The sequence below is a fragment of the Stigmatopora nigra genome, chromosome 8 (genome assembly GCF_051989575.1).
Source record: "Stigmatopora nigra isolate UIUO_SnigA chromosome 8, RoL_Snig_1.1, whole genome shotgun sequence".
In the NCBI taxonomy this organism is placed as follows: Eukaryota; Metazoa; Chordata; class Actinopteri; order Syngnathiformes; family Syngnathidae; genus Stigmatopora; species Stigmatopora nigra.
Window position 1 is genome coordinate 14349324 of NC_135515.1, and position 26039 is coordinate 14375362.

The 26039-nt window shown below is 45.2% G+C and overlaps 1 protein-coding gene across 3 annotated transcripts in view; it reads left to right on the forward strand.

The window, feature by feature from the left end:
- Positions 1 to 19504, forward strand: part of phf12b (PHD finger protein 12b) — a 38692-nt gene extending 19188 nt beyond the window's left edge. For 2 of the 3 annotated variants that reach the window (XM_077722652.1, XM_077722650.1), the window contains 6 exons: positions 5441 to 6095; positions 8445 to 8588; positions 8661 to 8756; positions 17839 to 17921; positions 18001 to 18139; positions 18252 to 19504. In XM_077722652.1, coding sequence (XP_077578778.1) covers positions 5441 to 6095; positions 8445 to 8588; positions 8661 to 8756; positions 17839 to 17921; positions 18001 to 18139; positions 18252 to 18667 — 1533 coding nt within the window. In that variant the 3' untranslated portion in view covers positions 18668 to 19504. Of the gene's footprint in view, positions 1 to 5440; positions 6096 to 8444; positions 8589 to 8660; positions 8757 to 17686; positions 17716 to 17838; positions 17922 to 18000; positions 18140 to 18251 lie in introns of those variants that run through there. The other variant, XM_077722653.1, reaches the window with a different exon arrangement.
- The last annotated feature ends 6535 nt before the right edge of the window (positions 19505 to 26039 follow it).

Consider the following 26039-nt stretch of genomic DNA (forward strand, 5'->3'; position numbering starts at 1 on the left):
AGTGCGTGAGTGAGTGCGTGAGTGAGTGCGTGAGTGAGTGCGTGAGTGAGTGCGTGAGTGAGTGCGTGAGTGAGTGCGTGAGTGAGTGCGTGAGTGAGTGCGTGAGTGAGTGCGTGAGTGAGTGCGTGAGTGAGTGCGTGAGTGAGTGCGTGCGTGAGTGCGTGCGTGAGTGCGTGAGTGCGTGAGTGCGTGAGTGCGTGCGTGAGTGCGTGCGTGAGTGCGTGCGTGAGTGCGTGAGTGCGTGCGTGAGTGCGTGAGTGAGTGCGTGAGTGAGTGCGTGAGTGAGTGCGTGAGTGAGTGCGTGAGTGAGTGCGTGAGTGAGTGCGTGAGTGAGTGCGTGAGTGAGTGCGTGAGTGAGTGCGTGAGTGAGTGCGTGAGTGAGTGCGTGAGTGAGTGCGTGAGTGAGTGCGTGAGTGAGTGCGTGAGTGAGTGCGTGAGTGAGTGAGTGCGTGAGTGAGTGCGTGAGTGAGTGCGTGAGTGAGTGCGTGAGTGAGTGCGTGAGTGAGTGCGTGAGTGAGTGCGTGAGTGAGTGCGTGAGTGAGTGCGTGAGTGAGTGCGTGAGTGAGTGCGTGAGTGAGTGCGTGAGTGAGTGAGTGAGTGAGTGAGTGAGTGAGTGAGTGAGTGAGTGCGTGAGTGAGTGAGTGAGTGCGTGAGTGCGTGAGTGAGTGAGTGAGTGAGTGAGTGAGTGAGTGAGTGAGTGAGTGAGTGAGTGAGTGCGTGAGTGAGTGAGTGCGTGAGTGAGTGCGTGAGTGAGTGCGTGAGTGAGTGCGTGAGTGAGTGCGTGAGTGAGTGCGTGAGTGAGTGCGTGAGTGAGTGCGTGAGTGAGTGCGTGAGTGAGTGCGTGAGTGCGTGAGTGAGTGCGTGAGTGAGTGCGTGAGTGAGTGCGTGAGTGAGTGCGTGAGTGAGTGCGTGAGTGAGTGCGTGAGTGAGTGAGTGCGTGAGTGAGTGCGTGAGTGAGTGCGTGAGTGAGTGCGTGAGTGAGTGCGTGAGTGAGTGCGTGAGTGAGTGCGTGAGTGAGTGCGTGAGTGAGTGCGTGAGTGAGTGCGTGAGTGAGTGCGTGAGTGAGTGCGTGAGTGAGTGCGTGAGTGAGTGCGTGAGTGAGTGCGTGAGTGAGTGCGTGAGTGAGTGCGTGAGTGAGTGCGTGAGTGAGTGCGTGAGTGAGTGCGTGAGTGAGTGCGTGAGTGAGTGCGTGAGTGAGTGCGTGAGTGAGTGCGTGAGTGAGTGCGTGAGTGAGTGAGTGCGTGAGTGAGTGAGTGAGTGAGTGAGTGAGTGAGTGAGTGAGTGAGTGAGTGAGTGAGTGAGTGAGTGAGTGAGTGAGTGCGTGAGTGAGTGCGTGAGTGAGTGAGTGCGTGCGTGAGTGAGTGAGTGAGTGAGTGAGTGAGTGAGTGCGTGCGTGAGTGAGTGCGTGAGTGAGTGCGTGAGTGAGTGCGTGAGTGAGTGCGTGAGTGAGTGCGTGAGTGAGTGCGTGAGTGCGTGAGTGAGTGCGTGAGTGAGTGCGTGAGTGAGTGCGTGAGTGAGTGCGTGAGTGAGTGCGTGAGTGAGTGAGTGAGTGCGTGAGTGAGTGCGTGAGTGAGTGCGTGAGTGAGTGCGTGAGTGAGTGCGTGAGTGAGTGCGTGAGTGAGTGCGTGAGTGAGTGCGTGAGTGAGTGCGTGAGTGAGTGCGTGAGTGAGTGCGTGAGTGAGTGCGTGAGTGAGTGCGTGAGTGAGTGCGTGAGTGAGTGCGTGAGTGAGTGCGTGAGTGAGTGCGTGAGTGAGTGCGTGAGTGAGTGCGTGAGTGAGTGCGTGAGTGAGTGCGTGAGTGAGTGCGTGAGTGAGTGCGTGAGTGAGTGCGTGAGTGAGTGCGTGAGTGAGTGAGTGCGTGAGTGAGTGAGTGAGTGAGTGAGTGAGTGAGTGAGTGAGTGAGTGAGTGAGTGAGTGAGTGAGTGAGTGAGTGAGTGAGTGAGTGCGTGAGTGCGTGAGTGAGTGCGTGAGTGAGTGCGTGAGTGAGTGCGTGAGTGAGTGAGTGCGTGAGTGAGTGAGTGCGTGAGTGAGTGCGTGAGTGAGTGCGTGAGTGAGTGAGTGAGTGAGTGAGTGAGTGAGTGCGTGAGTGAGTGCGTGAGTGAGTGCGTGAGTGAGTGCGTGAGTGAGTGCGTGAGTGAGTGCGTGAGTGAGTGCGTGAGTGAGTGAGTGAGTGCGTGCGTGAGTGAGTGCGTGAGTGAGTGCGTGAGTGAGTGCGTGAGTGCGTGAGTGAGTGCGTGAGTGAGTGCGTGAGTGAGTGAGTGAGTGAGTGAGTGAGTGAGTGAGTGCGTGAGTGAGTGAGTGAGTGAGTGAGTGAGTGAGTGCGTGAGTGCGTGAGTGAGTGCGTGAGTGAGTGAGTGAGTGAGTGAGTGAGTGAGTGCGTGAGTGAGTGAGTGCGTGAGTGAGTGCGTGCGTGAGTGCGTGCGTGCGTGAGTGAGTGAGTGCGTGAGTGAGTGAGTGAGTGAGTGCGTGAGTGAGTGCGTGAGTGAGTGCGTGATTGAGTGCGTGAGTGAGTGCGTGCGTGAGTGAGTGCGTGAGTGAGTGAGTGAGTGCGTGAGTGAGTGCGTGAGTGCGTGCGTGCGCGCATGCGAGCGCACGTACGTACGTATGCGTGCGCGCGTACGTACGTGTGTGTGCACGCGTACGTACGTGTGCGTGCGTGCGTACGTACGTGTGCGTGCGTACGTACGTGTGCGTGCGTACGTACGTGTGCGTGCGTACGTACGTGTGCGTGCGTACGTACGTGTGCGTGCGTACGTACGTGTGCGTGCGTACGTACGTGTGCGTGCGTACGTACGTGTGCGTGCGTACGTACGTGTGCGTGCGTACGTACGTGTGCGTGCGTGCGTACGTACGTGTGCGTGCGTGCGTACGTGTGCGTGCGTGCGTACGTGTGCGTGCGTGCGTACGTGTGCGTGCGTGCGTACGTGTGCGTGCGTGCGTACGTGTGCGTGCGTGCGTGCGTACGTACGTGTGCGTGTGTACGTTTGCGTGCGTACGTACGTTTGCGTGCGTACGTACGTTTGCGTGCGTACGTACGTTTGCGTGCGTACGTACGTGTGCGAGCGTACGTACGTGTGCGAGCGTACGTACGTGTGCGTGCGTGCGTGTGCGTGCGTGTGCGTGCGTGCGTGCGTGCGTGCGTGTGCGTGCGTGCGTACGTGTGCGCGCGTACGTACGTGTGCGTGTGTGCGTTCGTACGTACTAGTTTGTGCGTGCGTGCGTACATACGTGTGCTTGCGTACGAGTGCGTACGTACGCGTGCGTGCGTACGTACGCGTGCGTGCGTACGTACGCGTGCGTGCGTACGCGTGCGTATGTACGTGTGCGCGCGCGCGCACACGCACGTACGCGCGCGCTCACGCACGTACGCACACGTACGCGCGCGCACACGCACGTACGCACACGTACGCGCGCGCACACGCACGTACGTGTGCGTGCGTACGTACGTGTGCGTGCGTACGTACGTATGCGTGCGCGCGTACGTACGTGTGTGTGCACGCGTACGTACGTGTGCGTGCGCGCGTACGTGTGTGTGCACGCGTACGTACGTGTGCGTGTGTGCGTTCGTACGTACTAGTTTGTGCGTGCGTGCGAACATACGTGTGCGTGCGTACGTATGTGTGCGTGCGCGCGCACACGCACGTACGCGCACGTACGCGCGCGCACGCACGTACGCGCACATGTACGTATGCACGCACGCACACGTACGCGCGCATGCACACGTACGCGCGCATGCACACGTACGTGCGCACGCGTACGTACGTGTGCATGCGCGCGTACTTACGTGTGTGTGCACGCGTACGTACGTGTATGTGTGTGCGTACGTACGTGTGTGTGCGTACGTACGTGTGTGTGTGCGTACGTACGTATGTGTGGGTACGTACGTGTGTGTGTGTGTGTGTGTGTGTGTGTGTGTGCGCGTACGCGTATGTACGTGTCAAGAAGCTCCTTGGAAATGATGCCGGCTTTGGCAAAAGCTTGAACAACCATGCAAGCAGGCACGTTCGCCCAGGCGGCCACAATCCACTCGCAAATCGTAGCGTAAGAAGCCCAGCGCTGTCTGCCATCCTTCGTGAAACTGTGATCGCCAGCGATCATCCACTGCTCCCACACCGCTCGTAACTTAGCTTTGAAAGCCTGGTTGATGCCCATGTCGAGTGGCTGCAGTTCTTTGGTCAATTCTCCAGGAATGACGGCAAGCTCCGAGTTCATTTTCATGACTTGGTTTTTCACTGGTGTCGTGAAATGAGCACGCATGGGTCACAAATCAAACATGACGCCGACCGGTGAAAAAATCCATCCAGTCCCTTGACCTACACCTCACGTAGCCATTCCCTCATTTTCTCATCGTCCATCCAGCCCTTCGGATTCACCTTCACGATGACGCCGGCTGGAAACTTTTCTTTCGACAGCGTCTTTCGCTTACAATCACCATTGGTGGTAGCTTCTGCCCATTAACATGGCTAGCGAGAACTACAGTAAAAGCTGACTTCTCGTGCCCCGCTGTTTGTATCGCCACCGTGCTGGTCCCCTTCTCGACAGTGGTTTATCGGGATGTCGAAAGTCAGCGGTACCTCGTCCATGTTCGTTATGTGGTTTGGCTGTATAAGTTTGTTTGCAATCCTCTTGGTGCAGTGGGTGCGGAAAACGGCCAGCTTGTCAATGTAGTCCGCCGGCAGATCGCAACTCCCTCGTGTAATGTTTCTCTGGTCGCAACTCCCTCTTGTAATGTCTCTGCGAGCACTGGGCGGAGCGTTGCATTTTTCCAGTGTTTTTTCCCCCCGTTAGTCATTGCGAATGGCAAGGCGATCGCTAATACGAGAGTTATTTATAATACTCGTTGGCAAGTGGTTGTGCGTTATCCTATTGTGAGGACATCTGTGTGCATAATTTTCTGAATATTTTGAAGGGAGTACAAAAGCAAACTACCATCGATAGGTTGCATCTGGTGGAGGCAGGGGCAAACAGAGCCTATTTGCCTAGGTATAAAGGTAGGAAAATGGTATAAAGGTAGAAAGGTATAAAAATGTAAAACAAAATTAGAATTACATTTAGTGTAAGGTTAGATTAAACATTCATGAGTGTGTGTGTTTATAAATTGCTTGAATTTGACCATGATAAAGGTGTAGCAACCCCTTGCGCGATGAGAGAAAAACACAGTCGGCCTGAATTCAGCACTTGATTGTTTCAAATGAAAACCTACACCCACTGTGGATCTGTGTGGAATAATTGCCTAACACAATTTTATGCTTTAATTATCTGACAAATGACTTCATAGTTGGGCAGGCATTCCTAATTTGGAAATTTGGCAGGCCTAATTATTCCAGCAGTTTTCCAATATATGGTGTGATAAGAGTTTATCAGTAGCACTACATACCAAATGATTTAATGAGATTATCAAATTTACTGTCTTTAATTCTCATTCTTGATGTTTTAAACAGTGGCTTCAGGATGTCATCGCTCTCCAGTGCAGCATTCTGCGACACTTGTCGACCAAGAAAAATACATCTGCATTGTCATCACAGGACTCGGATAATAATGTTATATGTAAATCAAGTACAACACCAGTGGATATAAGAATTCAACCTTCTGAACAAATACCTCCTACTTATGGTGACCGTAAACCCTGCGGCCCACATGATGACCATGAGTGGTCCACCTCAACACAGGACACTGTTGCGCAACAGGTTGATTCGAATTGTAGTAAACACAATGGACCTTTCCCAGGGGAGTCTCACCCTCCCGAGGCAAACGGGCCATTAGACTGTAGCAGTAGCAGAGAGTCCGAAGATTGTGAGCACTCAGTCTCTCAGCACAGACTTAAGCCCTGTGCCAACATCCCTGACTCAGTTTCTGCCTCTGACATGATAAACCACATTGGAACTGAAACACACAAGAAGAAGCCTGAGAGCTCTAAAGCTCACACTCTAAAACTTCTTTCCCTACCTACAACAGCGTGCTCAGAAGACAACCAGAACCATACGGGCAAGGCTGAGCTCCTGAGTGAGTATGTGGGCAACAACATTAAATCGTGTGTCTCCATTACCAGCCAAGAACGAGATACGAGCAACATTGAATCATCATCACCAACTTCAGGTATGTACTATGGCAAGGTTTTAAATAGTTTCCTTTAGAGCATCGACCCTCAATCACCGGCCTGATGGCCGGTCAGTATTGGCCCACGAGCCACCCGCTCCCAGTCCTTCAGAAAAATATAAATATAAACCTATTAAATCTGTGCATTCGAGGGACTGATAACGCACAAGTGTGGAGATCATAAGCCACCGGTATGTTGCAGTGGCAGATTACAAAGACTCCAAATCAATCACACCCTAAATTACAACAGGAATGTCACACGTTCATTCAAGAGCTTTTTATTGGACAACAAAGTGCTGCAGGTTGAAACAACAAAATGGTTTTGTTGGGATTTTTCTTTAAATGACGCTTGCGCAAACTCCTATTTCTGTCGAGATGGCTCTTTTATTGCTCTTATTTTTAAAATGAGGTGCGTTACGGTTCACATCGGAAATTAGTCTTCCTAACATTAACTTCAATTACGCTGCAGTGACGGAAAGGAGATCCAGTAGTACCGCGACACACAAGTGCCCCGACATATGAGAATTCTGAGATACGAGTAACATTTTGAGCAAATATGTACCTTGAGATGCGAGACAAATTTTGATAAACGAATAGACAGCGGACGCTAGAGGCTGCTCTGATCATAAGAACATCATGGGCACTGTCTGTCTCCCAGGAACTTCCCCGTGTAATGTCTCTTTGGTCGCAACTCCCTCGTGTAATATCTCTGCGAGCACTGGGTTGAGTGTTGCATTTTTTCAGTGAATTTTTTTTCTCCCCATTAGCCATTGCTAATGGCGAGGCGATCACTAATACAAGAGTTGCTTATACTTCTCATTGGCAAGTGGTTGTGCGTTATCTTATTGTGAGGACATTTGTGTGCATCATTTTGGAAATATTTTGAAAGGAATACAAAGCAAACAACGCTCAACGGGTTCCTTTTAGTTGCATGTGAACGTCAAGATGGAGGTGGCTAAATAGAGCCAGGAGAAGAAAGGTATAAACATTAAAAATTAGAATTAAGTTTAGTGTAAGGTTAGAACTTATTTTTGAGTGTCTCTGCATCGTAATCCAAGTTCATTTAAATTTGTTATTCTACGAGTGCGTTGCCGTGCAGTAAGGGTGGAGGTGGGGCAAATGAGCCAAGCTGCGAGAAGAAATGTACTAAAATTTAAAACAAAATTAGAATCAAGCATACTGAGACAACCAGCCATGCACACTCAGTTACCAAGGCACAAATTTGAGTGTTCAACCAGCCTGTCATGCATGTTTTTGAGAGAAAACCCACACAAGCGCAGAAAAAGTTATCAAGGCTGATTTTTAAACGATCGACTGCGATGTGGTGTCATAGTAAGCGCTACACACACAACAAGGCTTCTCGCATCTGGGCAGTCTAGGACGGGTGCGCCCTTGGTAAGATGGCAGTGCCCTGAGCGATTAGTGACAGGCACAAGTGAGATTTTACATTTTGTACAACATACAGTTTATTTTTTTATTGAATTTCATTCATAGATGTAAAAAAGATGTCGTTTTATCGGTTTCTTTTCTCTATTTTGAAATAAATGGCCGTGTTGCCCGCCTTGTCTCGCGTGATCTTACTTCGCTGTTTTTTGATTATCGCGGCCATCTGATCTACATTATCTGTGATATTTGAGGGATGACTTTACCTGTACAGTACATTTAACAATGCACTCGAGCGGTGCACCGCTCGAATATTCAACAGTTCTGTTGTACAATGAAACACTTCTCCTTATGGGTAAATACTACAAAGTGGTAATGTGAAATCATGACAGTCTTGGCCACTAAACTGAATAAATGATTGATACTAATTACCTTGCCAAAACTTTGTTATTAAAGCGATATGATTCAAAGCAAGAGGGAAACAACAGTACTGTTTAGTAAAAAAAAATATCGGTTATATAAACATTTTTATAGCATTACAAATATTCAGAATCTCGCCATATCAACCGTTGTTGAAAAGTTAAAATGCAATAATTTACCAAAAATTTGATGTAACATATTACAGGTTTCATACAAATTAAATGTGATTTTTCAACCTTATGCTCTGCAGTTAAATTATCTTTAATGCTACAAATGTTAACGATCTCAAACTCCTCTCAAATGAGATTTTTTTTCATTGATTTGATGCAATCGCAAACCCAATCCGTCTTAGTATTGTCTGCAGATGTGAAGTCTAGTTTGGTATCAGCAGACCCTGGTATATCAATTTCACTCTCCTCAATCTCTAATCTCTGCAGTAAAGATTGCATTGATGATAACAGGGGCATGTGCATTCTTTGTCGTTGTGCTGTTCTGCGAGCCGAATCAGAAATGTTAAATTTTTGTTTTCCTGTGTATATATTTTAGAGATCGAGCTCGGCAAGCTTGATATAGAGATGATCAAGTTATTGGCATGGCAGAGGATCCAGCAGCTATTCCCCTGTAAAGACCCTAGTCCTCTACCTACAGACATCAAAGATGCTCCCAAACCCCCTAAATCTTTCCCTGACTGTAAGATTTCAGCTTTGGCATTTCATACGAATATTGCAAAGTTCTGATCATAAACATGTTTTTTTTTTGCAGATCAGAAGAAGCTGAAGGCTCGAGCAGTTTTCTACCCACTGACAGGAAAAGGAATTGCTGTTACCATGTGCTATAGGACATTGTACATAGGATCTGGTAAGACCCAATCAATTGATCGCAGTGTCATACTAATATGACAGTATTTCAATAAACCACCAATTAAAATTTGATCAATGGTCGTTCTTAAATGAACCACTCAAAAACTGTATTAAAATGGCAGTAAAGTACGTATTTTTAAATCAATGCATTAGAATTTCAAAGCTAGTTAAGTGCCAAACTTTAGAGGTGAAAAGCGTAATGTCATTTTCTTTTTCTGTCAATTAGAGCTCAACAAAAGCATTGCTCCAAAATGACTGTCATCCTTTTTTGCGCATAGCACGTTCCAAGTTTGATGTCATTGATTTAAAAATATTTTTTTTGGAGGGGGTGGGTGGGCAATTAGAATTATAATAATTACAGTCATTTGAAAGCTATCAAACGTCCGGCCGGGACCAAACGTCCGGCCAGGACGCGTTCAGTCCCGGAACAAATTAAGCTCGTATCTCTAGGTACCACTGTAATGTGATCTTTCAACATTTGCGGCATAAGTACATCGCGTTCTTTTATCTTAAGTATTTAAAAAGTTCAGAAAAATCTCAAAATGGATGAAGGGATTAAAAAAAGAGTGCTGAATTGGGTGACACAACGATGCAGTTATATTTTACTGTCAAAGAAGAATGACTGAGAAGGATGACATCTTGGCATTTCCTGGTTTCTTTTGGTAATATTTTGAATGGTGCACATTTCCTTTGTATTTTGACTCGCTATTGAAAGAACATCTTTCTAAATATTGACGTTCCTTGTATTTTCTTTTTTTCACCAATAGAAAATGTGCTTCGGTTCAAAGGACGCCCTGCAATGTTTGTGCTAGCGTGACACTCACATTGGCATGCATGCTTGCGTGCTAGCGTATGTTTGAAAAAAAAGGCAACAGGAGCAAAACTGAGTTTTATTTAGTTTTATTTTAATGTGTGTCCGTAATGTGTGTCCGTGATAATATAAGTCACAGCATTCCAATTCTACAAATCTGTCAAAGTCCTCATTTTCTGTATGCGACATAAAGAGTTGGGCAAGTTTGTCAACAATGCGGGGTTCCATCTCATTCCAATAGTGATGATTCCAGCTTTAACGAAAGCTCAAACTTCAGTGCTCACCAGCATTTTGGCCCAGGCATTGACAATCCATACCCAATCGTCACGTAACGTGTGCGAGCGACGCTGCCTGCCAGTCTTTATATAGAACTATTATTTTTGCCCTCTGACATTCATTTCCCAAGCCGTTCGCAACGCTGTTTCTCCTCGCTGTTATATCGTGTTCGATCCATGGCTTCAGTCCATTTTCCAAGCCTTTAAACCTGCATTCTGTTGTCATTCACGTCAGGCCTTTAATCTGTATAGCTCTATCGTATTGAGAGTGTATAGAAGAGTGCTTTTGAGGGTTAAAAAAGGGTAGAAGGGCTGTAAAACATGAAAAACAAGAGTGTACAGAGCTACTGCCACTGGCTCCCCCTTGAACGGCGCCACCTTGGCTCCATCTTGGCTTCATCAACAGATTTTCCATGCATGAAGCCTGACTGTGAAGTGTCTTGTAAGAAGAATTCAGCTGCCTGCAAGTCTAGGAGCTAGGTGATATTACTGTACAGGAGAGAGCTGATGTGCAATGGGGACCCCTAGGAAAAATAAAAGAAAACTCTGGAGACCCAAAATATGCTAACATGACAAAGATTGCACTGGACATACTTCTGATTCCTCACAGCAATGCCACATGTGCGTGTGCTTTCAGTGCTGTGAGGAAGATCAGGACAGGACTCAGGATGTCACAGGACTCAGGATGTCAATGGGACCAAGCACACTTAAGGCCATGTGCTTGGTAAAGATGGACATGCAACTGGAAGGATCAGCTTGCTATAACAGAAATATTCAAGCGAGGAGTCAAAAGAGGCAAAGCATGCAACTTAGAAAATTTATAGAACTAAGAAAATTTATTAAATTTGCATCTGCTTTAAAATGTGTGTCTTTCCTTAATTATTTTTGTATTGAAAATGTTGATTGCCACAAATATTTTGACTGATTGCATTCACATAAATTTCGTGGTATAAAGTTCTCAATAATCATAATGTTGATTGCAGCTTTTTTTAAATATGTGATGAAATTAGAAAAAGAAACGACTCTAAAATTAGAACTTGTTCTCTTAAACGCCACCAGGAAAAAAATCTGCCAAAATCTAAAAATTCTCTTTTCCGATTCTGAGATTGGATTTTCGGTGTTTGGCAGCTCTGTAAATCAGACTTTGAGATATTATAATGATGAATTAGACTGTGAGATTGTTAGACCATTTGAGAATTGTGTTCGTCTTGGTAGTAGTTTGTATTACCAGGTTTCCATACCATATGTTGTAAATAAATGTTTTGTTATGGTGACATGTTCATCATTTGCCATCTACCGGTGCGATCCTTAGTGTGAGCGCAGAAAAACTTAAGTCACAAATTATGGGTACGCACTATACACAAATGTGTTATACTCAAACTAATACGATATACAGTTGTACCTCTACTTACAAATTTAATTGGTGACGGACCTTTTTTCATAACTTGTAAATTTTGTAACTAGAAGTGTACGTTTTATGTAAATTCTCTAATTCCCTCACAGTTCTCACACAACCACGAACAAAATCCATTAAATTGGTCAAGTGTCCCAATTTGTATGAAACATGAGGAAACACCAAAATGAGAGAAAATTATTAGGAAATAATTTATTGATGTCTTAAAATGAGTAATACATGAAAATGTGCTCTGTACCGCTAAAATAGTTCCCTCCAGGATCCGTTATTATGGGAGACGTATACCCATGTTTTTCCGCCAGATGGCGGCAATAGCCCGTTCTACCAGGGCCGAAAGCTGTCCACTTTGTACCACATTTAAGACTTTTTCGTGTGCCCTGTGCGTGTGTCTGTGTGTGAGAAAATGTGCCGCGTTGTATTAGTACGGTTATTAACCACTTAATAGGGGAATTGGAATCTATAATAAGGGGAGCATTTAGCCGTGGTGGACAGTTATGCAAGAGAGAATCTTGAAACATGGATAGTGTTTTTTGTAAGACAGCTGATTGACGTGAATTGAATGCTTTTATGTTCATTATATGAGATTGAAGGAGAGCCCAAAAGAGGGTAGCGATGCTTATGGTGAGAATCAATTCATACGCGACAATATTTTCAAAATACAATAACGGATAAGGAAATGCCTTTATTTTTGGGGGATTTTGTAACTTGGATCTTTTTCATATCTTGAGTCACTCATTTACATATATCTAGAGGAATTTGTAACTAGAGGTATGACTGTATACAAAAAAATGTAAATTCTTTAAAAACCGTACTCGCAGTAAAATAGTTCCTCTGTGCTTGATATGAATTTTAAAAAAATGTTAATGGGACTTTGAGTTCAAGTCCGTAAAGGGTAGGCCCCTTTTAGCGGGGTACAGCTTCGTGGTCAGGATGAAACTGGTTACTCATCCAGTATATACGGAGAGGCGGTGTGGCCACATCGACCTCGACTTGCTGTGGCTTAGTTCAGCAACAGGGAGGCTGCGGTTTGTTAAGCGTGCAGAAGTGGCGTGCACGCCCCATCCTTGATACACTGGCTTAGATGAAGCTGGACATTGAGAAGGCATTTTCAACGGAGATGTAAAATTCAAACAAAGCTGGAATTGACTCGTTATTTTTTCTCCACCTAGGTATAACATACACGATCAGAAACGCATCCCACTGGCAACAAAAAAGGCTTGGCGCAGTGTTTCGCAGCTATTTACAGTTTTTGCCACGCCCATTCTCCCTCTTTGGTATTTGTTCCTTCAGCATATAGAACCACAATTTGGATTGGATAACTATTCATCCTATATTCGGGAAATGTTGTTGTCACAGTAGCAACAGGGTGAGAATGCAGATATTGGAAAGGCATCTTAGACCTAGATCAGTAATAAGTAAGTTAATAAATACATGAATAAATAAGCTTTTTGCATATATGCATACATGTATATATCAATGCATACACAGAAGTAAACATGGTAGGTCTTAACACTCAGCTCTTTGTTTAGTTAAAGAGCCTGACAGCTGATTAGAGGAAGGATCTGCGGAAGCGCTTCTTCATGCAATGAGGGTGCAGCAGTCTATTGCTGAAAGAGCTTCAAAGTGACTCCACAGACTCATGCAGGGGTGGGAGGTGCTGTCTATGATGGATATCATCCTGGTCAGTATCCTCCGCTCTCTCACTTCTTCCACAGAGTTCAAAGGAAAGCCCAGAACAGAGCTGGCCCTCCTGACCAGCTTATTAAGCCTGATTATTCAGATACCACCACAGTGTTGTAAGAAGTCCTTGGCAGTGTCCTGCTCACTCCAAAGGACCGTAATCACCTCAGTAGGTAGAGGCGGCTCTGGCCCCTTTTATATAAGACATCTATGTTTGTGGACCTGTCTAGTTTGTTGATGAGGTGAACACCCAGGTGTTTAAAATTCTCCACAATTTCAATGTCTTGCCATGGATGTTCACCTGAGTGATCTGTTGAGGATTCCTCCGAAAATCGATGACCATTTCCTTCGTCTTACTGGTGTTAAAGTAGAGGTGGTTTTGCCTACACCAGTCAACCAACGCTGTGATGACTCACCTGTACTCTAGGTCGTTCCCGTCCATCACCCGTCCAACAATAGCGGTGTCGTCAGAAAACTTCTGGAGGTGGTAGTTGTCTGTATTATGCTTGAAGTTTGATGTGTAGAGGGAGAAGAAGAGTGGTGACAGCACCATGCCTTGTGGGGCCCTCGTGCTGCAAGCTACCCCATCAGACATATAGTCTTGAAGTCTCACATACTCTGGTCTGTCAGTGAAGAAGTTTATGCAGCTAGGTGGTTCCTTACTCCAGCCTCTTCCAGGTTTCCCTCTCAGTAGGGCTGAATGGTGTTGAACGTACTGGAGCGGTCAAAAAACATCATTCTTATTGTGCTTCCCGTGTTCTCCATGTGTGGAAGAGACCTGTACATCAGGTAGGTGTTGGTATCTTAACATATGCCTGGACAATAGGCAAACTGCAGAGGGTCCAGCTCTACATTCATCATGGGGCTGAGGTGATGGAGGATGATTCTTTCCAATGTTTTGATCGGGTGAGAGGTTAATGCTACTGGCCTGAAGTTGTTTGGTTCCCTGGGATTTACAGTCTTTGGAACACTTACCACACAGAAAGTTTTCCATAAGGTGGGGACCTTCTGCAGACTAAGGCTGAGGTTGAAAATATGCAGAATCACTTTGCTACGCTGATCCACTCAGTATCTCAGTAGTCTGGAGCTGAGGTTGTCTGGACCAGTAGCCTCGATCTTCTTTAGCTGTTTTATCACCTGATCAAATGTGATGCAGAGACCAGTAGAAGAGGAAGAGGAGGAAAAACCTTCTTAAAGGCTACAATGTTCTCAACACAGAAGTTAATATAATCTGTGATGCAGTGGGTCAAGCTATCAATGTCTATCCCATGTCAATTGCAAAGCACCTCCCAGTCAGTGGTTTCTCAGTACCATGAGTACCGTGCTGGTCTCCTCGGTCTATCATTGTATGTGGCCGGTCGATTTGCCTAAAGACTAGCCGACTGATGTCTGGGCGAGGGCCATCTCGCCGAGGGGGAATCTGGCCAAACGTAGAGCTAGCCGAACAAATAGTTAGCCGGCCGGATAGCCAATCGAAGGACGTTGCGCCGACGCGCTCGCCCCGCCTCCGGTCGTGTGTGTGTACATGTTTTTCAACCTCGGTCCGCTGGCCATATACGGCCCGTTCCAGATACCCTTCATTTAGAATAACAAGGACATTTATTCACGGCCAAACACACGCAGAAGAGTACGTGACAGAAGAAAAAAAAGTAGTTATAACAGTAAGTATTATAATGACAGAAGAAAAAAAGTAGTTATAACAGTGGATACTGTAATGAAATTGTAATCATACTCCAGAAACTTTACACCAGCATAGAAAACATTGAGATTAATCTTTAAATTAAGGTTCTCAGCAAATGTATTATTTTAAATCTTGTGTTGTATGTTTACACCGGACATCCGGTGTAAACATACAATCAAAACTTCCCCACTTTTGTTTAATGAAATATAAATTAAACAGATGGCCCTCGCCTAGACGTTAGTCGGCTAAGCGTCTTTAGGCAAATCGACCGCGTGCCATCTTTGTATGATCATTGTGGTAGAATTTATTTTCCTTACCATAGGAATGTAGGTGGGGATCAGATGGACCAGGTTCTGGTCTGGTCCATTGGGGGTTGGGGGACTGAGCTGTCTGCCCCCTTTGTGTTGGCATACAGCAGGAGTTATTTGTTCTTTGGTGTGGCACTTTACATACTGAGTGAAGGTGGTGTGAGTAAAGGCCAAAGAAGCATGGTTCAAATCACCAGAGATAAGAAGAGACTGGGGGTCCAGCCGCGACACAGTCGCGTGAAGCAGCTCGCGAGCGACTGCCGCATCGGCGGAAGGAGGTATATATGCAGTCATATGATAACGTGCGAGAATTCCCGGGGATCTAAAATGGCCTGATGTCAGCAGCTACCGACTCGATATCTCGAGTGCAAAGTTGCTCCTTCACCGTAATGGCTACAGCATCTATTTATCAAAACAGCTTGTCCCCCACCTTTCTACCTACGACTCGCCTAAGCATTTCTGTCCACCCACACCAGCTGAAAACCATCCGGGGAGACGAGTCTGGTGTTGGTTCATTCTGCCAGGTCTCCTTGAAGCACATAATGCAGATTTTCCGATATTTTTCTTCTAGTTTGGTCAGCACTGTTAGCTTTTACATCTTATTGGGGAGAGAACTTATGTTCTGCATAATAATTGATGGAATGCTGGGTCTGAAGCGTCTCTTTCTCTCCTGACATTTTTGTACAGCTCTGCATCGTCTTCGCTTCCTCTTTAACTCTGCGGAGAGGTCCAGGATCATCCAGGTGTTACGTAGCGCTAACAGCTGATCCTTTGTGTAGAACAGCGGAGGCATGGCTGAATGGGTCAATGTAATGTCCAGAATTTTTCAAAGATAAACTAAACAAATAGATCAAAGACTGCCTCTCGCAGAACTAGTCTTGAAATTAAAACATTAATGTATGGAGCATAAAACATAAAGTAAAGTAACAAGTAAAATCTTAAGGGACAAGAAAACGTAAAAATAAAGCATAAAAATCTGTAAAAACACTGAATACAAGTGAGGGTTTAGGGAGCTACTGCAATTGGCTGCCGCTTGAATGATGCCTATGATATTATAAAATTACAGTGCCAAAGAAGAAATGGTCCCGACTTCAGCCATTTTTCGCCACCATTTTCCATCTTTTCTTCCAGTTGCGAGTGTCAGCGTAGTTTTCGACATTTTATGAACTTTTTTATATACTTTAAAAAGACGCGATGTAGTGATGCCTCAAAGTGAAGGATCACAGTTCCTCGACTCAATTTCCATAGGATGCTAATATCACTCTTTGTGCCTGACTACTTATTTATGTGACCACCAATTCATTTTGACTACTAGTCTAATTTGACTACTGTGGTACTTCAACATACAAGTGAGTGGCCTGACATAAGAAATTTGAGATACGAGTATAATTTCAGGGGCAAATATTTATCTTAAGATACAAGAGACATTTTGATCGTGAGCGGGGGTGAGGGAGGGAGTGAGGGTGGAAGCGAGTGAGTGAGAGCGAGAGTGGGAGCGAGTGAGAGTGAGAGCGGGAGCGACGGGGAGCGGGCAGGAGTGAGTGCGGGAGCGAATGGGAGCGAGCATAAGCAAGAGCTAGCGGGAGCGAGCATAAGCAAGAGATAGCGGGAGCGAGCGAGAGCAAGAGCGGGAGCGGGCGCGAGAGGGAGCGGGCGCGAGAGTGAGCGAGAGTGAGCGAGAGCGAGCGGGAGCGAGCGGGAGCGAGAGCGGGAGCGAGCGAGAGCGGGAACGAGCGGGAGCGAGCGAGAGCGGGAGCGAGCGGGAGCGAGCGGGAGCGAGCGAGAGCGGGAGCGAGCGAGAGCGGGAGCGAGCGAGAGCGGGAGCGAGCGGGAGCGAGCGAGAGCGGGAGCGAGAGCGGGAGTGAGCGAGAGCGGGAGTGAGCGAGCGAGAGTGAGCGAGAGCGGGAGTGAGCGAGAGCGGGAGTGAGCGGGAGCGAGCGGGAGCGAGCGGGAGCGAGCGGGAGCGTGCGGGAGCGAGCGGGAGCGAGAGCGAGCGGGAGCGTGCGGGAGCGAGCGGGAGCGAGCGGGAGCGAGCGGGAGCGGGAGCGAGCGGGAGCGGGAGCGAGCGGGAGACAGAGCGCGAGCGGGAGCGAGGGAGCGAGCGGGAGACAGAGCGCGAGCGGGAGAGAGTGGGAGAGAGCGGGAGCGAGCGGGAGCGAGAGTGGGATCGAGAGCGGGAGCGAGCGGGAGCGAGAGTGGGAGCGGGAGCGAGCGAGAGCGGGAGCGAGCGAGAGCGGGAGCGAGCGAGAGCGGGAGCGAGCGAGAGCGGGAGAGAGCGAGAGCGGGAGAGAGCGGGAGAGAGCGAGAGTGGGAGAGAGTGGGAGAGAGTGGGAGAGAGTGGGAGAGAGTGGGAGAGAGCGGGAGAGAGCGGGAGAGAGCGGGAGAGAGCGGGAGCGAGCGGGACACTAACTGAGTAGATAGAAGAACAGGGGGATAAACAAACTGTGGTACCTCTACTCAGGAAATTAATTAGTTCCAGAACTTTTTTGTTGATTGGATTTTATTTGTCAGTTAATTATTTCCAGAACTTTTTTGTTACTTGATTTTTTTTTTTTAAGTAGAGCAGTAATTTACATGAAAATTCTGTCATTCCAACAATGGTCCTAAAAAAAACGCAACTAATCCCTTTTTAACATGATCAAAGTGTCCCAATTTAATTCAAAAGATATGAAAATTACAAAAATGAGAGCTAATGATAAGAATATTATTGATTTTTTAAAATAATGACCAATTAGCCAATACATTTCCTATTCGTGCAGATGCAGAAGTGTAAGGAGGATGTTAACGGTAGGCAACGGCCACACATGTATATAAACAAATTCAAAACAACTTAACATCAAATAAAACTTGCTATATTAGTCTTGGATGGATAACAGGGCCCACTTTCATTTCAATATCTTTTGAAATTGAGGTGCTGACATGGATGTTTGCCTTCCCAACTATGGTCATTGCAACTTTGTTTCGGGGAAACATGCCTGCATATTCTATGATGAGGTAAGCAGTTGGAAAGTATTGTCATATTTTTCTTTTTGGATGACATAATCACTGTGGGTTTTGGCTCCCATGTTTGTAGAATTCCAAGCATTATGAGTTGCTAAACTACAGTGAGCATGGTACTACAGTAGACAACGTTCTTTACTCCTGTGACTTCTCTGAAAAAGCTTCGCCGTCACCACCCAGTGGGCTCGTATCTAAAGTCCAAGGCATCATTCGTAAGTTTATTACATTCATTCAAGCTCTTGTGATGTGCCTCAATCTTTTTTCAAGCTTAATGCTCTTGTAAAATAAGAACATATTTTGTCTATTTTGTGTTGTTTGAGGTAGGCCGTAGCAAGAAGTGGGTGAACAAAGAAGAACCCCCTGTTGTGGGTTTTCTCCCAGCTGGTGGTGTGATGAGCAGCCAGCCCCAAGGTGCCCTGGCGCAGATTTGCAGCTGTAAGACAAGCAGCTCAAGCATGATAGGAGGTAGCGGAGCAGGGTGGGAGGGCACAGCTACTCTGCACCATGGTAGCTACCTAAAACTTGGTTGCCTCCAGTTTGTGTTTAGCATCACAGAGTTTGCTGGTAAGCAGCCCAAGGAGGAAGATAGTGTTATGCATAATACATGCTGCAGCAGCACTTTTAGCCTCACGCACACCACAATTCTACCACCTACCCACAACACTGCCACAGCGAGCAGCCCCTCCAGCCAGGATGAGATGGAGTCACCTTCTGACCAACTGAACACCAGGCGGAAATAAGCCTCATTTGGGTTTGTTTTTTAATTTTTATTTTTCAATAAAGGTCTTTGTTAATGATTTATCTATTTGCATGAAAGTGAGAGTATACTTGACAATCTATGCTATTTTTAAATGACTGACATCACATTTCTTTTAATGTTAGACCAACAAATAAACGTGCAAAGAGAATTGGTCCATGGTCACTTTATATGCCATTATGTTATGTAGAATGTAACCTTACTTCATTAGTCTGTTTAGCATAAATGTCTCATTTCATGTTTTGACCAAGACGCATTCCTATTTCTTAGGCTTTCATTGCCACAGATGGTTCTATTTGTATACAAAGTACATTACCTTTGGAAAAATGTTGGATAGTGTAAAAAAAACTTAATTTTGGGGATAGGGAAGAGCACCTTGGATGCGTTAACGACCATTTAAATGTTTGGTTGCGTCACTCAGAAATGCTCTTATTTTGAAAGCGAAATTCTGTTTTTAAATGTCGATGATACTTTTTTTTATCTGAAATACAGTCTAGATTTGTAAATGGGATAAAAGCTGTTTTTCATTTAAAAGCAAGGCATTTCTAGCGACACCTGTTGGTAATGTACATGCTCACGCACTATGTACAAAGTAAATATGTCAATGCCTCACAAGTGGAGCAGTTTTGCATTTCACATAGTGACCATTTTTTGGCTTTTTAACAGACTGAGATTTGTGATACTGTGTAGACTACCAGAGAATTTGTGATAGACCTTGTTTATATTACTCTGCTATAATCCAGTTGTAATTACGCCATGATTTTAGCACTCATTTTAACATCGTGTGCTGCTCTGTAAATAAACTTTTTCTGTAACTGCTCACCTTCTCCTAACTGTAAATACAAAGATTTTCTAAGAACAAGCTCATTGAATCTGGTGGCCCTGCAACCTTTTTTCGGAAGGCTAGTCATTCCTGTTTGTAAAACATTTTAGGCTAATCTTTGCAGATGTTGATACAATTGAAAATGTTAAAATTTAGAGCAATGTATTTTCAGCACCGGTATAATCTGAAATTATTTTTTGGGAAAAAATTTAATTTAGTCCCTTACATTTTCAGAATTTATTTCCCCATTTAATGGTAAAGTAAGCCTAGCAAGGTACGGCCCCACCAGTTGCCGGGATAGAGCCAAATATGTATGTATATATAATTTCTTAGTTAAACTGTGTCACATTTGTGTGAGAACATTTAACTTAAACTATGTTTTAAATAATTCAAAATTTGACAAAGGTGTGATTCAGCTTGACATCACCTCGTGATTCCACTGGAGTCGCTCAACATAACCTCTTGACTTGACTACAAAAGAAAGATTTAGGATTTGCTTGAGTCTCGGACCAAATGACTTGCAACTCGCTTGTGACTTGGATCGGAGGGACACATGCCATTTTATGGTAAGTGGTATGTCTGCCTCATTCTATGATCAAGGGTTCCATTCCATGCGCCGTCCTTCCTGAGTCGATTTTGGTACATACTCCAGTTTACCACCACTGCACCAAAACATGTATTCTCCACGGATGTGCTTGTGAGTCAATCATTTTTGTGTGCCACCATGAGAACATTCTGAAATTTGCTGATGTCACAATGGCGGTGTGGATGATCACAGAGTAAAATGAGACAGATCAACAGTCCTCGAAGCCCAGGACTGGGTGAGATGTCAGGTCAATAGTCCTCGGAATAGGCCAAAACAATTAAACGTCCTCGGAGCCAGCTTTAGGGGGAAGTGGCCTTCGGTAACAGTTATACTGAGCTCTTGTCTCCGTTGCAAGCACATTAATATATACATATAATGATTTATGCTAACATTTATAATAGTATCCCAGAATAACCCCAACAATCCCATTGCAAAAACATTTTTGCACACACGTTGGCTTCTGAAACCCCAAGGGAAAGTTGATATAATGTCTTCACAGAAAGGATCTAAATCTTTTTATTAGTGTGTGCGGTTCAGGCACACAAGGTGCTCGCTGAATGGCTGCATATAATCAAGCCATGTGTTAGGGTCATTAGTCACACATTTATTATATATTTGCTCGCAATGAAGAACGCTTTAAATTACTTGGGTTATTAACATTAAAAAATTCCTTTTTAGTACATCTCCTTGAAACCGTGATAAACAACGGGAAGGTCGCTCCTCTCTCCAGCTGGACTTCTTAAAATTGTTTTGAGAAACATCGACTTCTGAAAGTGTAGTTCACAACACTCCCTTGGGAAGATCCGGATTACTTACATTTGTTTTGACTTGAGAACTGAGATGTGTGTTGTAAATCTTATGTAATAAATAAGCAAGAGAGGCCTCGATTCGGGAGAATGATCTTGTCCGAAGGCGTGTGAGGATCGATTCTTTCTTGCAAGACACCGGTTATGAGTCAGATGTGTGTGATGTGTGTGCATTTGGGAATGCTTATTGGTGAACCTATTACCATGTTTCTAACTCCGTCCAATCGGTCGCCCCGCCGGCCACATATAAAAAGTTAGTCGCACTTCCCTCCTCGTATGCCTTGTATAATACAAAATGTGGAGTTGACCTTTCAAGAAAAAGGGGTTTCTACCTTTCAGGCAACTCAAACACCCCTCCATCACTGTAGAAACACCGTCTGCATAGAGGTAGTCTACCATAACCTCGGCCGTAGTTGTTTCGGATCGTGACTTTATCGAATGAAAAGAAGCATGGCAGTGCATAGCAGTATGGGCAGAAGAGGGAATTTGCTACAATGATGAACCCCTAGATGTCGCTAACTGCTCAATATTCAGAACCATAATTGTAATATCTTCCTTCCTTTAGATTACTGTTCTGTAACTTTAAAGTAACCTTTTATTCACATTAAACATTACTGCCCACCATGACATATTGTTATAAACATAAGATATTCTTGTATTATGCTTAGTCCTGACATTAACCCTTAAACCAGGGGTCTCAAACTCAATTTACCTGGGGGCCGCTAGAGGCAGAGTCAGGGTGAGACTGTGACCGCATCAGAATTTCCACAAGAAAAGCGCTGATATAACATTCCAACGTTATCAAATATCTTTATTTTTTAACAAAAAGTAATGAATTAAATAAATTAACTTAAAGATGAATAAAAAAAATCAATCAATCAATAATAAAAAAATAAAATAATAATGAGCATACAGTAGATATATATAGAAAAGTAGAGAAAACTAATTACTTTTATTCCGTTTCAAATGTCTGTATTAACAGCTCTTTAAATTTTAACTTTCTGAACTTGAATGGAACATTGAACATGAAATATTCTGGACACAGCTTCTCTTGCCTACTTCTTGCTGCCAGAGACCTGGCAGCCCTTCTTCTCACATAGCTGAGTCACATCTGGCTTAAGGGAGGAAGCAGTGGAGACCCTCAATAGAGATTGAAGATGCTTATCAGTAAGTCTGGACCTATACTTGGACCTTTTGAAGTTCAAGGTGGAGAAGAGTTTCTCAGACAAATATGTGCTCCCAAAAAGACACATGGTCCGCTTGAACATTCGGGAAAGTTCAGGGAAGCTGGGGGTCAACTCTCTCAAAAATAGCCAAAGCTTGTCTGCTGCTCCACTCACCTCCCTGAACTTGGCTTTGAGTGCAGAGTTGCACTGCAGGTCAATGAGCTCCATTTGAAGCTCAGGAGGGGCATCTTGCACATCAAATGAGAAGGGGTCCGCAAACATTTGAAATGTGGCTTTGTGTGTCTTGAAGTCTGCAAATCTGTGATCAAATTCCTACTGCAGCTTCGAAATGGCCTCCACATATTTCTCACCACTGAATGGTGTGCCTGCATCCACAAGAGCCTTGCATGCTGTGAAATGGAAAAGGTTTGTCTGAGAGCTGGGCTTTCCATAACAAAAGTTTAGTGCAGAATTGTCTCACCTTGTCATAGGCAGCACTGACAAGTTGCCGCTGGCCTTGTAGCCTCTTGTTCAGTACATTAAGCTGATGTATGATATCAACAAGAAAAGCTGAGTCCATGAGCCATTCGGGATCACTTAGCACCGGAACAGCAACCCCGTCTATCTCCATGAAGTCTTTTACTTCTGATCTCAACTCAAAAAATCTCTTCAACACATTTCCCCTGCTGAGCCAACGTACCCAAGTGAAGTAGAGCACATCCCCATATTCAGACTCACTTTCCTCCAAAAAAGCACGGAACCTTCTATGCTTAAAGCTCCTGGATCTGATTTGGTCGATGCATTTCACAACGACAGACATTACATTGTCAAACTTCAGGCATCTGCTGAAAAGGGCCTACTGATGGATAATGCAATGCAGAGCTATGGCCTCCTCCACGCCGTCCTCTTCGAGTTTTTTTAACAAGTGCTACCAGTCCATTCTTCCTCCCAATCATTGATGGGGCTCCATCAGTTGTTATTCCAACGAAGCTCTTCCATGGCGAACCGGCATTCTCAATGGCATCACACAGCTGGTGAAATAATTCCTTAGCGGTGGTCTGGCCATGCATTGGAATTCCTGTGAGCAACTCATCCATCACTTCAAAATTTTCATCAACACCACGGACATATATTGCGAGGTGGGCAGTGTCTGTGATGTCTGTGGTCTCATCAAGAGCCACTGAATACACACTGAAACTGCGCTTTCTCACACAGTTGATCATAAATGTCACTTGACAGGTCAGAAATGCGCTCTACCACGTTGTTGACAGAAAGGCTGATTTTGTTGAACTGACTTTCCTTTTTTGGACAGACAATATGTGCAGCCTGTAATATGCACTTTTTGATAAATTCACCTTCTGTGAATGGCTTTCCTGCTTTGGCAATCAGCTCACAAACGGCGTAGCTAGATTCAACTGCTGCATTACTTTCTTTGGTAGCCTTCTTAAAAAAACCCTGTTGCCTTAGATGTCTTGTTTTAAGACTGTCAACCTGGTTGGCTCTCTCATCTTTCTGGTATTTTTCATACTCCTCAGCATGTCTCGTAGCATAATGACATTTCAAATTGTATTCCTTGTGGACCACAACATTTTCAGTGCAAATGAGACACGTCGGGGTGCCCCTGTGCTCAACACAGAAATATTGCACTCCACACTTTTCTTGAAACTGTTTGTGCTCATCACTGACCTTTCTCTTCACGGCAGGCTTCGAAACAGAAATCTCTGGAGCTGTAATATGTGTTTACACTTGGAATGATTCTCGGATTGAGATTTTAACTTTCATTTGCGCGGTTCTGTTGTGCATGCGCACTTTCGGATTGAACGTTTAACTTTCAGTCACGCGGGTCTGTGGCGCGTGCGGACTTTCGCTCTCCGATCGTATTGGTTTACGGCAGCTCTCCGAGCCGAGCGGAGTGATCGGCTTCACAGCTTCTCCTCCGCCCACCTGATTGGAGGAATGAAGGAGTGAGTGAGTGAGGCACTGGACAGCCCGGCCAATGTCCCGCCCTCTAGAGCCGTATACCTCACCGTGATTGGTTCATCCAGCTCCGAACACAGTGTCATTCATATCAATCTTGCGGGCCGCACCGACATTAATCTTGCATATTAAGACGCGGGCCACAAATTATCGTCCCGCGGGCCGCAGTTGCCCCGCGGGCCGGGAGTTTGAGACCCCTGCCTTAAACTAACAAAATGACACCTTTTTCCTCTTTTTTTTTCTTCAACAATCGAACAACAAAACAAAAGTCTCTTGTGCAACTTCTTTGTGTGTGCTGTCCCAGTCAGCAAACCGACATTAAACCAAAGTCTCTAGTGCAATTTCTTCGTGTGTGCTGTCGTTTTCTATGTATGCATGGGTCTGGGTTTAGTAAGGGCAGCGTGCAGCCTACACCTTTGTCCATTTTTCGGCCCGGGGGCCACATTGACTTTAAAAATTTGACAGTTGGGCTGGGTCAGCACAAGATACGATACATTTAAAAAAAAAGGCATCTGTTAACAGTACATAACCCATAATCAGCAAAAAGGACTAAAGTATTAATGTACTGTTGGGTTTATTCTGTATTACTATTATACATATGTGTGTAGTAAATCATTTCTTTTTTAGATCATTCTTCCTGTTGTTCGAAAAGTGCTCAGGGTCATAAACAGTCGTCTGGTCCTCTCACAAGGACTGCTTATCCAAGAATTGTTTATCCAACATCTCACCCAGTATCGGGCTCTGAGGAGGCAGCAAGGACTCGGGATATCTGCCACTTCCATAACACTCGTATAGTGTGCATACCTCGTGACGCATTTTGGGCTTCTTTATGTAATTGTTATATGATTGTTAGGTCAAATGAAGGCGTGATTGTTTTAATCCTAATGAGGGTTGGTTTTAGTTTCCTGTTTTGTTATTGTCAAAATACCTTGATTGTTATTTTACTTACATATGTTGTTTTTGCTTACGCATGTTGAATTAATCAATAACCTTGTAATTGTTTTGATTTATGGCCTTAAAAGCCGTATGGGAATTACTGTTCTGGAGGATACTTTGAAGACAAGGGGGAAGTCTTGTTGCTTTGCTGTATCTTCCCTTAAGGTCCTTATCTATGATGCAATCTATTTAATTAAATGTCAATAATTAAATAAGATGTCTGCCTGCAGTGATTGATAATTACATCGTAAGGGTAATTATTGATGAACCTATCACATACTCATCACTCATGATTAAAGTACACAGTAAAGTAAAAAGGAATGTATTAAGAAATAGTAAAAAGATAGAGGGGCTGTATAACACGAAAAACAAATGGACAGAGCTACTCCCACTGGCTTCTGTGTGACGGCGCCATCTTGGGAAAAAAGTAAGAGTAGACAGAACTACTCCCAATGGTTTCCGCGTGTCGGCGCCATCTTGGGAAAAAAAATTGGACAACGTCGGCGGGCTGGATTAAAAAGCCTAATGTGGCCCGCGGGCCGTAATTTTCCCATGTCTGCCCTAGTCGAAACTATGTTTTCATGAATCCTTCAGGGGGCATTCATCAGGGGGGCTGAGGTGATAAAGGATGATTCTCTCCAATGTCTTGATCAGGTGAGAGGTTAATGCTACCGGCCTGAAGTGGTTTGGCTCCCTGAGGTTTGCAGTCTTTGGAACTTGGACCACACAGGAAGTTTTCCACAAGGTGGGGACTTTCTGCAGACTGAGGCTGCGGTTGAAATAATGCAGAATCAGTTTGCCAAGCTGATCCGCACACTCTCTCAGTAGTCTGGAGCTGAGCCCGTCTGGACCGGTAGCCTCAATATTCAGTACTATAATCTGTAACAGTAGTGGTTCGAGCTAATTTTTTTTCAAAGGCCTTATCAGGCCCCTCAATAATTTTGAACCACATTTTCACATGCAGGGAGTGCATGCTTTCAATACTCTCCCGCGTCTCAATCAAATCAGCAGCCGCAGCTAACAGGACGCTCCCCACCAGAGTCCCTGTATTATTTGGCAAG